The following is a 17,218-nucleotide window of genomic DNA, read 5'->3' as shown; positions in this document are numbered from 1 at the left end:
TAAATCTTACCATTTACCACTTTCTTATACAAGTGACACAATTTTAACAAAGGTTGTGCATGTACACTCTGTAAACCAGGCTGGCCTTGAACTCAAAGAGATCTGCCTGTTTTTTCATCTCTGCCTCTTCAATTAAATGAAATTAATCAAAAAGCAAAATATAATCCATTTCAGTCATATAGCTGTAAGGACAGATCTTACATACCGTAGCATTGACCATGCCCATTTGGATGTGGTCACAGATACATAGAATGTGTGGGGGATAAAAGAGCTGGGGGGTAAGGAGACACTCTTTTTGGGTTTTGGTCGATTCTCAGGGAGCAGCTAGCAGACCTTTGGTTCTTGACTTTCTTGGCTTCTCATGTAAGTGACTTCTCCCTCAATAAATGTCATAGGACATCCCTACTTTGTGTAGCTTAATATTTCTGCAATATATAGCCATGAGAAAAGCATGAGTTTTATAGGTGAGTATGGAGAGGTGATTCAAAAGAAAGAGAATAGGGGTGGTCTGAGTGGGAAGAGCCACACTTGAAATGGTTTTACATTGTTCCCTGACTAAAGACAATGCAAGGAAGTAATGGGCCTATGGACCTGATTCTTTCTGAACATGCTTAACATTAGAGTGGGAACAAAGGGAGTAAAGTAGCATACAACTTAAGAAACAGATACAAATTAGCCAGGAAGTAGACATTTGAGACCCTCTTTCTTAAACTGGAGCATTCCTAAGAGGTTTAAAACACTTGTGATGGCAAGGCTTAATTTTTCAAAATTATTAGCTTGGGCAAGGTTTTAGTAGTTCTCCCATTCCACCCTTCTCCTTGTTTCTCTTCCTCCTTCCTTGCCTTACTTATTTCCATCCCTTTTTTGACCCATTTGTACATGACCAAGCAAGACCAAGGGATTTAAGGTCCCAGAAACTCAAGCCATCAAAAGTCAACCATCGACAGTGGCTCTTGAGTTGATTGTCTTATTACAGTAAGCATTAAAGATGCAAGGCAGGTCGGATGGAGGTGGCGCACGCCTTTAATACCAGCACTCGGGAAGCAGAGGCAGGTGGATCTCTGTGAGTTCAAGACCAGCCTGGTTTGCAAGAGCTAGTTCCAGGACAGCCTCCAAAGCCACAGAGAAACCCTGTCTCAAAAACAAAACAAAACAAAACAAAACAAAAAGATGCAAGGCATTTGTATAAGTGAAGCAGATGTTTTATTGAGAGAAATTAAGAGAATATGAAAGGAACTCCCGAGTGTAGGAGGGGTTCCTAAATAGAAAAAATTCATTAAACTTTATGTCCAGGAAGTTTTATAGGATTTATGACAAAATTAAGTTAATTTTATTAGTTGGCCAAAAGAAAGTGCTCTGTGTTTGTTCTCCTGGCTCAACCAGAGAGATGATCATATTCTATTCACATACGGCCCACCCAGTTAAGGGGTAGTTAGAGTCCTCCTCTGTTCATCTCTGATTCCTGCTTCATTAACTGCCAGCCTTGTCTGCTAGTCATTGGCCCACTAGTCATCATCCTTGTGGGTATCTTGATACTTATGTTCTATACTATGTTCTTTTTGTTCGCACACTTTTGTGGTCAGCTTAAGGCTTCACCATAGAAATAACCCTAATCACAGCTACCAAGTTGTAACTGCAGTTGTTCTTGGTTGTTTAATATTTAAGAACTTGCTCACAGAGCATTCTGGGAGTCTCTTTTCTGAAACATATGGACACTTTTCACCCATAATTTACTGTTACAATTAGTTGTGTCTGGATCAACAATATGTGAAAGGGCAATAGTGTCTAGCACATATTCCTTGGGGAATAGGACTTGGGGGGACCAGTAGGCCTACTAACACTGACTCAAAAAACCATCTTTCCTCCCATCAGTTTGGTGTTCTCATGCCCATATGCAAGCCCTTTTGCCTTTTTTAGTGTTTCCAATGTTACAGTTCTTCTTTTAAAAGGTCTATTTAAAAATATGTGTGTGTGTCTGTGTCTCTGTGTGTGTGTGTGTGTGTGTGCCTGCATGAGTTTGTGGATACCACCTATGTGCAGAAACTGGTAAAGGCCAGAAGAGGGAGTTATATCCCTTGGAATTGGAGCTAAAGGCCATGGTGAGTAGCCATGTAGGTGTTGGGAATTAAATCTTGGTCTTCCGATAAAGTAGTTCAGTACTTTAAACTGCTGAGCCATTTATCCAGCTCTCAACTTTACTCTTTTGGTCCTAGCCTTCCTTTGGACCCCAACATGTGTTTTCATTGTAATGTTTATAATCAATGTGTAGTTTTCATCATGGTCCCCTTGCTCTTACTATCTGCAGTAAGTTAGTTGCTGACTTAATTACAACACTTAGAGTTCATCAAGTTCCAGGAGTGTGTGCTGCAGGTTGGACCCTCCATGATTGCAATCTCTAGAGAAGGAGATGATCTTAGAACTGGTCATTAGGAATTTTTCTAAGTCATTCCAAAGCAAGCAAAATTGAGAATCTTAGTCAGTTTAGAGTCCATAACAAACTACCATAAACTGAGTGTCTTGTAATTAGCAAATTTATTTCTCATGGCTCTGAAGTATGGGAAGTTCAAACTTAAGGCAGCAGCAGATGTCTAGTGAGGGCCAACTCTATAATTCATGGATGGAAACTTTTTGCAGTGTCTCACAGGGCAGAAGCGCCCTCTTCAGCAACGTATAAATGATGTGTTCTATTTTTATGACCTCCCTACCACCCAAGAACTCTATAACGATACTATACATCACTAGGTCTCAACCATATGAATTTGGGGCAAATACAAGCATTCAATCCATAGTACAGAGCAATTTCCAACAAGCACTATGTCCTATAGAGAAAGACAAAGTCTTAGACAGCAAATTTTCCACATAAATATTAAAAAGTAAAGCTGGGGGTGTTGCTCAGTAGCAGAGAGTTTGCCTGGCATGTGCAAGGTTCTCGATTCCATTACCAGCACCACATATCCCATCCCCAACTTAAAATTACTATACTGGGAATATAGTTCTATGGTGAAAGATATGCCTAGTATTCACAGTCCTGTGTTTGATCCCCAACCCTGAAAATAAAAATTAAACATATACTTCCAGGGGCTGAAGAGAGAGCTCAGTGGATAAGAGCTCTCTCAGAGGATCCAGTTTCTATTCTCAGCATCCACATGACACCTCAGAACTGTAACTCCACTTCCAGGGCATCTCTCTTCTGGCCTCTTTGGGCACCAGGCTCACAAGTGGTGCACGAGCATATATGGAGGCAAAACACTTGTATAATAAAGCAATAATAAAAAATAAATTAATTAAAAATACATTTCCACGTGGTAACAAAGCTCATTGGTAGACCACTTGGGTAGCACACATAATACTCTGGGTTTACTCCACAGCACTGAAAAAAAAAGGTATGTAAATAATGTCAAATTGGTCCTTTCATTGAGAGCTAATTCAGGAGAAAGAGCAGTTCAGGTTATCTATCTTAAAATTTATTTCTAGATATTTATGAGCATGTATAGTTCCCATCTAGATAACCACATATAAATATGATATACCAAATGAATCTTGTGCCAACGAGATGCAATAATAAATACAACAATAATTGGTTATGCCATGAATTTAATTGCCTTCAAGACAGATAGGTCTATTCTTGATAGTGATTACATGTGGGTATCCTGTATATAGGTTAAATTGTTTTAAGTCCTTAATAAGGTGAGGTGCTTCTAGTCACGTCATCCTCATTATTACTTGTGTCACAAATAATGACTATCTCTGCATCACTGTCTTCACTATTGTATGCTTTCATAGTATCATTACTCTCATCTTGACAAGAATTGTATTCTGTTTCACTGTATGTGTAATCTGTTTCGTAAAAAGATTTGGGAGATGGCTTCATTTTCTTTGAAACATAAGGATTTCCAGCATTTTCCATCTGTGGCCCCAAAAGATCGTTGGGAAGAAATTCAGGAGTATTACAAATGAGACATTTTTCATTATAATGTCGGCAAGTTTTGACTGATGGAGGATTTCCTCTAATCATTGGCGGTTTTAGATCATGTTGTCCACATGACTGATTCTGCTTCTTTATTCTGGATGACTTGGTGGGCACCATTCGATTATTTGAGGCTGATGAACAAGATGGTGTGGTTATCATAGATGAAGTTTGCAGAATAGCTAGCCAAGGTGGTATGGTTTGCTTCTCTGAAGAGGATGAATTGGCTTGACAAGCTAATTTACAGGCATGTGTGAGCTTATGTGTTTTTTTAAGGCTGTGTTTCTTATATGACTTATCTAGGTGAAATGTCTTATGTAATCGTTGGGGGCTTGATGACTTGGTTGACCTTTTTGAATCTAATTGTCTGCCCAACTTTTTTACACTACCTGGTGTGGGTAGCTTATCTGTATTTGAGTATTTCGTTGGTTTTTGTGCATTGGGTGGTGTACATGGCTTTTCTAGACTTGGAGGCTGAGTTGATTTTACTGCATTGTTTGTTATAGATTGTTTTTCTTGGCATGAAGGCACAGAAGTGTGGTCTGAATTTACTAGCAGAGGTTGAGTTTCTAGAATGTCCTCAGTTATCATATCAGGTTGACAAGCTGATACCTTGGATACCCAGGATGATATAGCAGCCATATTTTCTTTGTTGAGCCTGAAATGCAGAAAACTTGGGATGCCATGATTTAAAAAAAAGTGCTATTGCTATCATCAGAAAATATAATGCTAGCTTAGAGTATGGGTATTTTTCCATAGTAAAAGTAAATACAGTAACAATTAGGGTGTGCTGACAGCTGTAACTCATGTTACACATATGAATTCATAAATAATTTTCCCTAAAGAATACTTTCACTATTTCAAAAGCATTAGATAACTTATAGTTAATGTATGGGATGACACTAAGTTGTCAATAATAATAAAGATGTGGTACATATACATAAAATATAAAAAATTGAATTTACAGGAGAAATGGATGGATCTGTACATGAGTAACCTAGGATAAAAGGGACAAATTCCACTAGTTCTCCCTCATATGAGGATCCTAGCTTTGGTTCATTATATTTAGTGGCATACCTGTGTAGAAGAGGAAACAAAAAAAAACTAATGTGTGTGTGTGTGTGTGTGTGTGTGTGTGTGTGTGTGTGTGTGTGTGCAGGCGGTGTGTGTTCCTTAGGGAGGGAGGGTAGTAGAACATAGACATAAAGAAGGAGAGACTCTTAGTGGAAATGTTTAAGCAGGGAGGTAGAGAGAGGGGGAATTGGGGAGATGAAGGTGTGGGATGGAGGAGGATTAACTGGAATAAAGGGAGTATAAAGAAACCTTCGGAAAGCTTGTTACACCTGTTCTAATTGGTCTTAATGCAACCTGAAGTCAGGCAGTGGTGGTGCATGCCTTTAATCCCAGCAAGGGGGAAGCCGAGGTAGGCGGATCTCTGTGAGTTCCAGGCCAGCCTGGTCTACAGAGTGAGTTACAGGACAGGCTCCAAAGCTACAGAAAAACCCTGTCTCGAAAAACCAAAATAATAATAATAATAATAATAATAATAATAATAATAACAACCTGGAGCAGGATATCCGGGTAAATGCTAAGAGTTCGGAGAGACAAAGGAGCAAGCCACTGTCACCTCTTAACAGCCAAAAAGGGCCAAGCTTCTATCTTTGCCTCACCTTATCAACTCCTGTCTGTCTGTACAGACCTGCAGATCTCTAGTGACTAGCCACTAGTCCTATCTTCTGATCTGCAGGCAAGTTTTGTCAGAGTACAAATAAAATAGCATCACAAAAACTAGATATATCCACCTATGCAATAACAGCTTTACTGTTGGAGTAGCAGGGGCTAACTAACCTCTCTCTGAATGGATTCTACATACTCTGTATGGGGGATGGGTAGCGGACCAGTAAGCTTGGCTAACAACTCAAGTAGAGGAGGTAGTATGCCCACAGGAGGAATGCACTTCTGTTGGTTAACTAAACTGATATACCAGCAGACTGCTTTTAAATATCTATGTGTATACCCACAGACAAGTTCAGCTTCAGCCTTAATCAAAGAGGCTTCTCCTTACATTGCCTACAGTGGAAAATGTATGAAATAAGCCATGGATGCGGATCTAGCCCCAGGCAAGTCACTTATACCACCAATTCTTACAACCAGAGAACACTGTGGAAGAGGTGGCCAGAAGTATTTAAGAGCTGGAAGATAAGGTGAAGGGCTAACACGAAAGGCCATTCCCTACACTTGATGATGCAACTACTCTAATCATTAACTCACATCAACTGTAGTTACCTGCACTAAGACCATGCCAAACACCACCGTCTCATTGTCCATCCACACTTAGGTGATACTGCAACAATCTATAGCCATCTGTCTTGGTCCCCTTGATTGATCTCCAGTGCATGAAAGTCAGTAAGAGTGGGGATCCTCGACCCTTCTATACCATTAATTTCATCCAAAAGTCACAGAGTGACTTGATGTCCATCTTCTAAAAGAGTTTACGGTCTCTTAAGGGGAAAATGTCAGGTAGTTAAACAGATAGTAGTTCTGGAGGCTATTGAAATGGGACACTTCCCTTCCATCTTCTTCCTCTTCCAAAGTTTACTATACTGAAGACATCCCCATGTCCCCTTGAGGAGGACACAGACCCTGTTCATTAAAAGATACAAAAATGGCAACTATTCCGTTTTTCACCTGTATAATCAAAAGTCAGGAAATGTTATCATTAGTCATGACATTTTGTAAACCTCCTACATTTTGATTAAACAGTGACAATTTTGGCAGCTAAAATAATCAGATTTCCAGAATGAAAGTGATTTGCTTCTCTAGATTCCAGCCTTCCTTTCTCTATCAACCTCTAGTAAGGGACCATCCATGAAAGACATTATTGATCACCTAACACCCTTGATCTAGCTCACTGGTTACCCTAGTCATTAACCAACTGTAAGTCATAAAAGGAATTTATTTGGGAGTCCATGGAGGCAGCTCTTCTGGTGGCGGCATCAGGTACAACAGGCCCTGCTTCTGGGCCTGTGTTCCAGTGCCTGGGGATCACCTGGGAACTGCACAGAGCTTCCAATCCCAGTGGAAGCCAAACACCCCAGACTCCAGGACTTCTTTCCCACCAACGAGACCAGGAAAACAGAGGAGCCAGGGAGACCAGGGGAGCAACTGTTCCGGCCACAGGATCAGGTACAACAGGATCCAGCAAAGGGGCCAGGGGACCAGGTGGGAGGCTAAGCGCCCCAGATTCCTGTTCTTCTTCTCCATCCATGAGACCAGAATGAGGACAAGGAATAGAAGAACCACCAGATTATTGTACTTGCTAGCACCCACCAAAAGGGAAGTCTGGTCCCCTAACCACCAGACCAGTAAGGGGCTCTTTCTGCACCCACTAGAAGAAGGGATGGGAAAGAGACAATACAAAAACACACTCATCAACAGAAAAACAAATATGACAACAACAGATTCGAGAAACTCCACACCAACAAGACTCCAACATTCCAATGCGAACGATGCAGAAGAGAATGACCTTAAAAACACTTTCATGAAAATGATAGAGGCCCTAAAAGAGGATATAGGAAAATCCCTCAAATGGAAGAAAAAACAAACCAAAAAATGCAAGAATTGGAAGAAAAACAAACCAAAAAATGCAAGAAATGGAAGAACAAACCAAAAAATTCATAAAAGGCAACAAATGGACGAAAAGAGAAACTGAAAATTGCAAGAAGCAATGCAAACACTGCAAGGGTTGAAAACTGAAATAGAGACAATAAAAAAACACAATCTGAAGAAAGGCAGGAAATAGAAAAGTTGGGCAAATGATCAGGTACTACTGATGCAAGCATTACCAACAGAATAGAAGAGATGGAAGAGAGAATCTCAAGTGTTGAAGATACACTAGGAGAAATGGATTCATCGACCAAAGAAAACCTTAAGTCCAACAAATCCTTAACACAAAACATCCAGGAAATATGGGACACCATGAAAAGACCAAATCTAAGAATAATAGGTATAGAAGAAGGAGAAGAAAACCACCTCCAAGGGGCAGAAAACATATTCAACAAAATCATAGAAGAAAACTTTCCCAACCTTAAGAAAGACATGCCAATGAAGGTACAAGAAGCTTACAGAACACCAAATAGACTGGACCACAAAAAAAGTCCCCTTGCCACATAATAATCAAGACCCCAAATATACAGAATAAAGAAAGAATATTAAGAGCAGCTAAGGAAACAGGCCAAGTAACATATAAAGGCAGACCTATCAGAATTACACCTGAGTTCTCCATGGAAACTCTGAAAACCAGAAGGTCCTGGATAGACATTCTACCAACACTAAGAGACCATGGATGCCAGCCCAGACTACTATACCCGGCAAAGCTCTCAATCACTATAGATGGAGAAAACAAGATATTCCATGACAAAACTAGATTCAAGCAATACATATCCACTAACCAAGCCCTACAGAAAGTTTTGGAAGGAAAACTCCAACCCAAGGAAGCTAACTACAACCAGAAAAACATAGGCATTAGAGAATCCCTCTCTCCCAACAGCCAAAAGAACAAAGGGGTGAAATTCCACATATAATTCCACCAACAACAACCATTGCAAATTGAAGAAGGATGAGCAATCAAAGGTCATTAATATCCCTCAACATTAATGGCCTTAACTCACCCATAAAAAGACACAGGCTAACAGAATGGATTCGAAGACAGAACCCTTCCTTCTGCTGCATACAAGAAACACACCTCACCCTCAAAGACAGACATTACCTCAGAGTTAAAGGTTGGGAAAAGATGTTTCAATCAAATGGACACAAGAAACAAGCAGGGGTAGCAATCCTAATATCTAACAAACTAGACTTTAAAATAAAATCAATCAAAAGAGATGAAGGAGGTCATTACATACTCATCACAGGAGAAATTCACCAAGATGAAGTTTCAATTCTGAACATCTATGCCCCAAATACAAAGGCATCCACATTCGTAAAAGAAACATTATTAGAACTTAAATCACATATAAAGCCCACACACAGTTATAGTGGGAGATTTCAACACACCATTCTCACCACTAGACAGGGATTCCAGACAGAAATTCAACAAAGAAGCAAAGGGTCTAATAGAAGTAATGACCCAACTGGGATTAACAGACATCTATAGAACATTTCATCCACATAAAAAAGAATATACCTTCTTCTCACCACCACATGGAACCTTCTCAAAAATTGACCACATACTTGACAACATATCAAACATCAGCAGCTACAAAAAATTGGAATAACTCCATGAGTCTTAACAGACCACCATGCTTTAAAATTAGAATTCAACAAAAACACAAATTGCAGAAAACCTACAAACTCATGGAAATTGAATAATGCTGAACTGCACCATTCCTGGGTCAAAGAAGAAATAAAAAAAGAAATTAAAGACTTCCTCAAATTCAATGAGAATGAAGACACAACATACCCAAACCTATGGGACACTTTGAAAGCAGTGCTATGGGGGAAGTTCATAGCACTAAGTGCCCACATGAATAAACTGGAGAATAGTTATACTACAGAATTAACAGCACAGCTGAAAGCTCTAGAACACAAAGAAGCAAACTCCCCGAGGAGGAGTAGACGCCAGGAAATAATCAAATTGAGGGCTCAAAACAATAAAGTAGAAACTAGGAAAACAATACAAAAAATCAATGCAACGAAGAGTTGGTTCTTTGAGAAAATCAACAAGATAGACAAACCTTTGTCCAAACTTACCAAACAGCAGAGAGTGAACATGAAAACTAACAAAATCAGAAATGAAAAGGGGGACATAACAACAGACTCTGAGGAAATCCAGAGAATCATCAGGTCATACGTTGAAAACCTGTACTCCACAAAATTCGAAAATTTAAAGGAAATGGATGACTTCCTGGATAGCTATCATTTGCCAAAACTAAATCAAGATCAGATAAGCAATTTAAATAGACATATAATCCCTATGGAAATAGAAGCAGTCATCAAAAGTCTACCAACCAAAAAAAGTGCAGGTCCAGACGGGCTCAGTGCAGAATTCTACCAGAAATTCAAAGAACAGCTTATACCAATTCTTCTCAAAGTATTCCACACAATAGAAGCAGAAGGGTCTTTGCCAAACTCTTTCTATGAGGCTTCAATAACATTGATCCCCAAGCCACACAAAGACACAACTACGAAAGAGAACTTCAGACCAATATCCCTCATGAACATTGATGCAAAAATACTCAATAAAATACTGGCAAATCAGATCCAAGAACACATCAAAACAATCATTCACCACGATCAAGTGGGTTTCATCCCAGGGATACAGGGATGGTTCAACATACGAAAATCCATCAACGTAATCCACCATATAAACAAGCTGAAAAACAAAAATCACATGATCATCTCACTAGATGCTGAAAAAGCCTTTGACAAAATCCAACATCCCTTCATGATAAAGGTCTTGGAGAGATCTGGGCTAACAGGGACATACTCAAACATAATAAAAGTCATATACAGTAAACCAACACCCAACATCAAACTAAATGGACAGAAACTCAACGCAATTCCTCTAAAATCAGGAACAAAACAAGGCTGTCCACTCTCTCCATACCTTTTCAACATGGTATTTGAAGTTCTAGCCATTGCCATATGACAACAAAGGGGGATCACGGGGATACAAATCGGGAAGGAAGAGGTCAAACTTTCACTGTTTGCAGACGATATGATAGTTTACATCAATGACCCAAAGAACTCTACCAGGGAACTCTTACAGCTGATTAACACCTTCAGCAAAGTGGTAGGCTACAAGATCAACTCAAGAGCATCAGTAGCCCTACTATATAAAGATGACAAAAGGTCTGAGAAAGAAATCAGAGAAACATCACCCTTTACAATTGCCACAAACAACATAAAATACCTTGGGATAACGCTAACCAAACAAATGAAAGACCTGTATTGCAAGAACTTTGAATCTTTAAAGAAAGAAATTAAAGAAGCCATCAGAAAATGGAAAGAACTCGCATGCTCTTGGATAGGTAGGATCAATGTAGTAAAAATGGCAATCCTGCCAAAAGCAATCTACAGATTCAATGCAATCCCCATTAAAATCCCAGCACAATTCTTCACAGACCTTGAAAGAACAATAATCAATTTTGTATGGAAAAACAAAAGACCCAGGATAGCCAAAACAACCCTGTTCAACAAGGCAACGTTCGGAGGCATCACCATCCCTGATCTCAAGCTCTATTATAGAGCTACAGTCCTGAAAACAGCTTGGTATTGGCACAAAAATAGACAGGTAGACCAAAGGAATCGAATTGAAAACCCGGATATTAACCCACACACGTATGAACATCTGATCTTTGACAAAGAAGCTAAAAATGTACAATGGAATAAAGAAAGCATCTTCAACAAATGGTGCTGGCATAACTGGAGGCTGGCATGTAGAAGAATGCGGATCGATCCATGTCTATAGCCATGCACAAAACTTAACTCCAAATGGATCAAAGACATCAACATAAATCCAGCCACACTGAACCTCTTAGAAGAGAAAGTGGGTGGTACCCTTGAAGGAATTGCTACAGGAGATAGCTTCCTGAACATAACACCACTAGCACAGACAGTGAGATCAACAATTAATAAATGGGACCTCCTGAAACTGATAAGCTTCTGTAAGGCAAAGGAAACAGTCAGCAAGACAAAAAGGCAGCCCACAGAATGGGAAAAAATATTCACTAATCCCACATCTGACAGAGGGTTGATCTCCAAAATTTACAAAGAACTCAAGAAGCAAGTCTCCAAAACTCCAAAGGATCCAATTAAAAAGTGGGCTGCAGAACTAAATAGAGAATTTTCAATAGAGGAGTCTAAAATGGCTGAGAGGCACTTGAGAAAGTGCTCAACATCCTTAGCCATCCAGGAAATGCAAATCAAAACAACTCTGAGATACCAGCTCACTCCTGTCAGAATGGCTAAAATCAAAAACACCAACAACAATTTATGCTGGAGAGGATGTGGTGAAAGGGGAACACTCCTCCACTGCTGGTGGGAGTGCCAACTGGTTCAGCCACTTTGGAATCAGTATGGAGATTCCTCAGAAAAATGGGAATAAACCTACCACAAGACCCAGCAACTCCACTCTTAGGCATATATCCAAAAGATGCCCATTCATACAACAAGTATGTCTGTTCCACTATGTTCATAGCAGCATTATTTGTAATAGCCAGAACTTGGAAGCAACCTAGATGTCCCTCACCCGAAGAGTGGATAGAGAAAATGTGGTACATCTACACAATGGAGTACTATTCAGCAGAAAAAAACAATGGAATCCTGAGATTCGCAGGCAAATGGATGGCACTATAAGAAACGATCCTGAGTGAGGTAACCCAGTCACAAAAAGAGAAACATGGCATGTACTATCTCATATATGGATTTTAGACATAGATCTGGGGAGTGCCAGCCTACAATTGCATGGCCAGAGAGTCTGGGAAACAGAAACTTCATTCAGTGGCTGATGGAAGAAGAGGCAGACTCCCTAGCTTAAGTACTGATCTGAACTCAAGAAAGCCAGTAACAGAGAGGGAGGACTGATGACCAAAGGGATTAAGACTGGGCTGGTTTAACCCCCAGAAACAGCTGACCTGACAAAGGTTAACTCTTGAATCCCAGGCATCAGCCTGGGAATCCAGCATGGGACTGATCAAGACCCCCCTGAATGTGGGTGTCAGTGAGGATGCCTAGGTAATCTATTGAGCCTTGGGCAGTAGATCAGTACTCATCCCAAGTATACACACAGACTTTGGACTCCCATCCAACAATGTGAGATGCACTCTCACCCTGAACTCTTGGGGGAGGGTCTAGGCCCTGCCCTGTATGAAATGACAGACTATGGACACCCCCATGGAGGGCCTCACCCTCCCTGGGGAAATGAGGTGATAATAGGGGATTGGGGGGAGGGCAAAGGAGGAGGGGAGGGGGAAGGGAGAGGGACCTGGAACTGACTTGTGAAGCAACCTTGTTTCTAATCTAAATTTAAACTGAAAAATAAATAAAAAATAATTAAAAAATAAAAAATAAATAAAAAACGGAATTTATCTGTGGATTTTTGTTTGTTTTTTGAGACAGGGTTTCTCTGTGTGTAGCTCTGGCTGTCCTGGAACTCGCTTTGTAGACCAGGTTTGCCTGGAACCCACAGAGATCCACCTGCCTCTGCCTCCTGAGTGCTGGGATTAAAGGTGTGCACCACCATACCTGGCTAAAGGAAAAATTTCAATTTTCCCCTTCCCAAGTTTCTATCCCATAACTACTCCAAGCTGTATTCAGACAGTGAGCTCTTACTCCTTTTTTTAATTACTTAAATTTTTTTCATTTTACATACCAACCACAGTTCTCCCTGCCTTCCCTTCTCCCACCCCTCCCCCTCCCCCCACCCCATCCACCCTCTTACTCTTTTAATTAAAAAATAGTTTAATTTTATGTATATGGATAGGTTGCTTTCATGTATGTCTTTGCACCATGTATGTGCTTGGTGCCTGTAGGGATTAGAAGATGATTTTTATTTGGATCTCCCAAATAAAAGCCTGTACTACTAGGGTTAGAGACATGGCTTAGTGATTAAGAGTACTTGCTGTTCTTGCACAGAACCTGTACTTAGATAACAGTACCCACATTGTGGTTCACAACTGGCTTTAACTCCATTTCCAAGGGGATTGATGCCCTCGTTTGACCCCTGTGGGTAGTTTGTGCACATGATGCACATATGCATATAGAGACAAATACTCATACATATGAAAGTATATAGTTTTTTAAAAGCCTGGACTATTTTTAAGTTGCTTGTCCCCTTGTCTTTCTTCCTTCTCATGGATCTTTCATGTAAAACCCATGTAAAAAGCACATGCTTTATCCCACATGTGAGGAAAAGGTAGAGAAAGGAAGAGTGCTGGTGCCATGCCATCTGACATCCTATTCTGGTTTCTGCATGTGTGCACATACCTGTACACAAATACCTCACCCACACATCCACACACATAAATACACTCACAACATACACACACTTTTCATTTTTAAATGTATAAAACTTACCCTGCTGGTGACTGGACCTCCTCAACCATACAGTTATAATGGAGTAAACAAAAACAAGTAAAGGTGAAGGCTATGATCATAATTCCAACTATGAAACCAAGTAGACGTTTCCTAAAATTGTCCATTCCTGATCCTGCTGATTCAGTAGTTTTATCAACTGCAAAAAGATTATACCATTAGAAAATGTGTTAGGTAACCCAGTTTATTCCCACTTTGCTAGTGGTTTGCCACTGCACATTTTAAGTCAAATCTCTTTCACAATAATTTTTTCAAAATATATTTTATGTCTGTGAGTATTTGCCTATGTTTTTGAGTGTTTGTTTGAGTATCTCACTGGAGCGACACTGGATTATAGATAAGTTGTCATTGTGCTCCGCTTTATGTGGGTTCTGGGGCTCTGAATGTAGTCATCACACTTGCACAGTGATTGCGTTAGTTACCCACGGAGCCCTCCAGTGTAATTTTCTTTTCTTGAGCACATCTTGGAGTAGTATCTGTAGCTAATCTGTATCATTATCTACATTACCTCTGGATTATGGGTGCTTATTCAAGTAATAAAGATTTTGTGTGTATGCTGTGCATGGAATGTTACCATGTGAATGTATGCGATAGGAAACAAAACAGGATAACAACACACCGTGGTCATAGTAAATGGTGTATTAGGAACAACCACTACAGAGGCTAAGAGTGAAGGGTCATTTCAGGTCAGGTACTCGAAATAAGCCTGAACAACACAGTAAGAATCTGACTCCAACAACTAAGCCCAAATCAAAACAAACCCATGTTGCTTAAGTCCTCCAGTAGATGTATTCACATAACATTGTCTAGTTTGGGTGGCAGACTTGGTGTGAAAGGGAAGTCAGAGGGGATGGTAACTGTATTCTTTAGGGTCAGAATTTTCACTTAGGACTTAAATATCAGCTATTATACTCAGAATTCTTAAAGACCTCATAATAGATAGTAACACCATTGTAACAGCATATTTCTTTATCTACCACACCTAATGACATGAATCGATAACGTAACAGATAATACATTTTAAACATTAAGCTTAGGCACATACCTGTGGGGGGCGTGGTGGTGGTGGTGGTGGTGGTGGTGGTGGTGGTGGTGGTGGTGGTGGTGGTAGTACTAGTAGTAGTAGTAGTAGTAGTAGTAGTGGAAGAAGAAGACAATTCATCAGTTTGGTTTCTAGTTAAACAATTGATTGTCCAAATGGACAAGAATAGGACATAAATATGAATCTTCATGGCCAGAGTATGGCCGAAGTGTTCCTTTCACTAAGGTTCCTGCTGCATATGACTTGCCTCAGGCTGCTCTTGGGGTTTGTGACATCACTATCATTTGCATCAGACCCTGGCAACATAATCTCACTGTGGTAAAGCAGCAAATTTTGTACACAGATATTATCAAGTGACTTTTTAAAAGTCTGTATTTTTATTTTATGTCCATGATGGTGTGGGATAATGTTCTTGTACACTGTAAAGATTTGTCACTCAGATTGGTTTAATAAAATGCTGACTGGACTGTTGCCAGGCAAGAAGTATGGGCGGGGCTACCAGAATAGGAGATTTCTGGGAAGACAAAGGCAGAGAAGCAGTCACCAGCCAGCCACAGAGGAAGCAAGATGAGAATGCTGTAATGAGAAAAGTTACCAAGCCATGTGACTAAACCTAGATAAGAATTATGGGTTAATTTAAGTTGTAAGAGTTTGTTAGTAATAACACTGAGAAAGACACCAAACATTTTATAATTAATATAAGCTTCTGTGTGTTAACTGTGATTTGGGCCTACATGGATGCAGGAGCAGGTGTGACAGAAACTCCTGTCTACACCACGAATTTTTTGTCTACATGTGTATCTGTGCACCATATTTGTGTATTACATACAAGAAGAAGAAGCAGGTGTCAGATCCCCTGGAACTTGAGTGGCAGTTGTTAGCCACCATGTTGGTACCCTACAAAAGCAGTCAGTGCTTTAGCTTTGGAGTCATTGCTCCAGCCTCCCAAGTGGCATTTAATCATTTTTAAAATAAAATATCTTGAGCCAGGCGTTGGTGACGCACGCCTTTAATCCCAGCACTCGGGAGGCAGAGGCAGGCGGATCTCTGTGAGTTCGAGACCAGCTTGGGCTACCAAGCGAGTTCCCGGACAGACTCCAAAGCCACAGAGAAACCCTGTCTCGAAAAACCAAAAAAATAATAATAAAATAAAATAAAAATAAAATAAAATATCTTATAACTGAAAACAAAATTACAGGATTTTTTGTTTGCTTTTTTTTTTATTTTCCAGTTTAAATTTAGATAAGAAACGAGGTTGCTTCACAAGTCAGTTCCAGGTCCCTCTCCCATTCCCTCCCCTCCTCCCGTGCCCTCCCCCCAACCACCCCCCCGTTATCCCCTCATTTCCCCAGGGAGGGTGAGGCCCTCCATGGGGGTGTCCATAGTCTGTCATTTCATATAGGGCAGGGCCTAGACCCTTCCCCAAGACTTCAGGGTGAGAGTGCACCTCACATTGTTCAATGGGAAGGGTTTCCCCATGTAGCACTGTTTGTCCTGGAACTCAGAGATCTGCCTGCCTCTGCCTCCTGGGTGCTGGGATTAAAGGCATGTTTCCTCACTTTCCAGATTAAACGATTTTTTAATTTTTATTTTTAAATTTAAATTTAAATTAGAAACAAGGTTGCTTCCCATGTCAATCACAATTCCCACTCCCTTTCCCTACCCACCTCCTATGCCCTCCTACCAACCCCCCCCCAATACTGCCTCCTTTCCCCAGTGACACCCATGGGGGTGTCCATAGTCTGCCATTTCATCCAGGACAGGTCCTAGACCTTCATGGAAGAGTCCAGGGTGAGAGTGCATTTCTCATTGCTGGATGGGTACCCAAAGTCCATTTGTATACCCGGGATAAATACTGATCTACTACCCAAGGCTCAGTAGATTGCCTAGGCCTCCTCACTGACACCCACATTCAGGGGGTCTTGATCCATGCTGGACTCCCAGGCATCAGTCTGGGATTCAGGAGCTAACCCTTGTCAGGTCAGCTGTTTCTGGGGGTTAAACCAGCCCAGTATTAATGTCTTTGGTCATCATTCCTCTCTCTTTGTCACTGGATTTCTTGAGTTCAGCTCAGTGCTTAGCGTGGGAGTCTGCCTCTTCTTCCATCAGCCACT

The 17,218-nt window shown here is 40.6% G+C and overlaps 1 protein-coding gene across 1 annotated transcript; it reads right to left on the bottom strand.

Moving 5' to 3' along the window:
- Positions 1-3,591: 3,591 nt before the first annotated feature.
- Positions 3,592-15,343, bottom strand: CUNHXorf66 (chromosome unknown CXorf66 homolog). Its single transcript, XM_005086486.2, has 3 exons — positions 15,177-15,343; positions 14,045-14,201; positions 3,592-4,625 (listed from the first exon to the last, which is right to left on the bottom strand). Exons 1-3 carry the CDS (start codon positions 15,292-15,294, stop codon positions 3,680-3,682), a joined length of 1,221 nt encoding a protein of 406 aa, XP_005086543.2. The 5' UTR covers positions 15,295-15,343; the 3' UTR covers positions 3,592-3,679.
- Between the last annotated feature and the right edge of the window lie 1,875 nt (positions 15,344-17,218).

This window comes from Mesocricetus auratus, unplaced genomic scaffold (genome assembly GCF_017639785.1).
Source record: "Mesocricetus auratus isolate SY011 unplaced genomic scaffold, BCM_Maur_2.0 Super-Scaffold_100003, whole genome shotgun sequence".
Lineage (NCBI taxonomy): Eukaryota > Metazoa > Chordata > Mammalia > Rodentia > Cricetidae > Mesocricetus > Mesocricetus auratus.
Note: the sequence above shows the minus strand (reverse complement) of the source record. Positions and strands in the feature narration are given on the sequence as shown.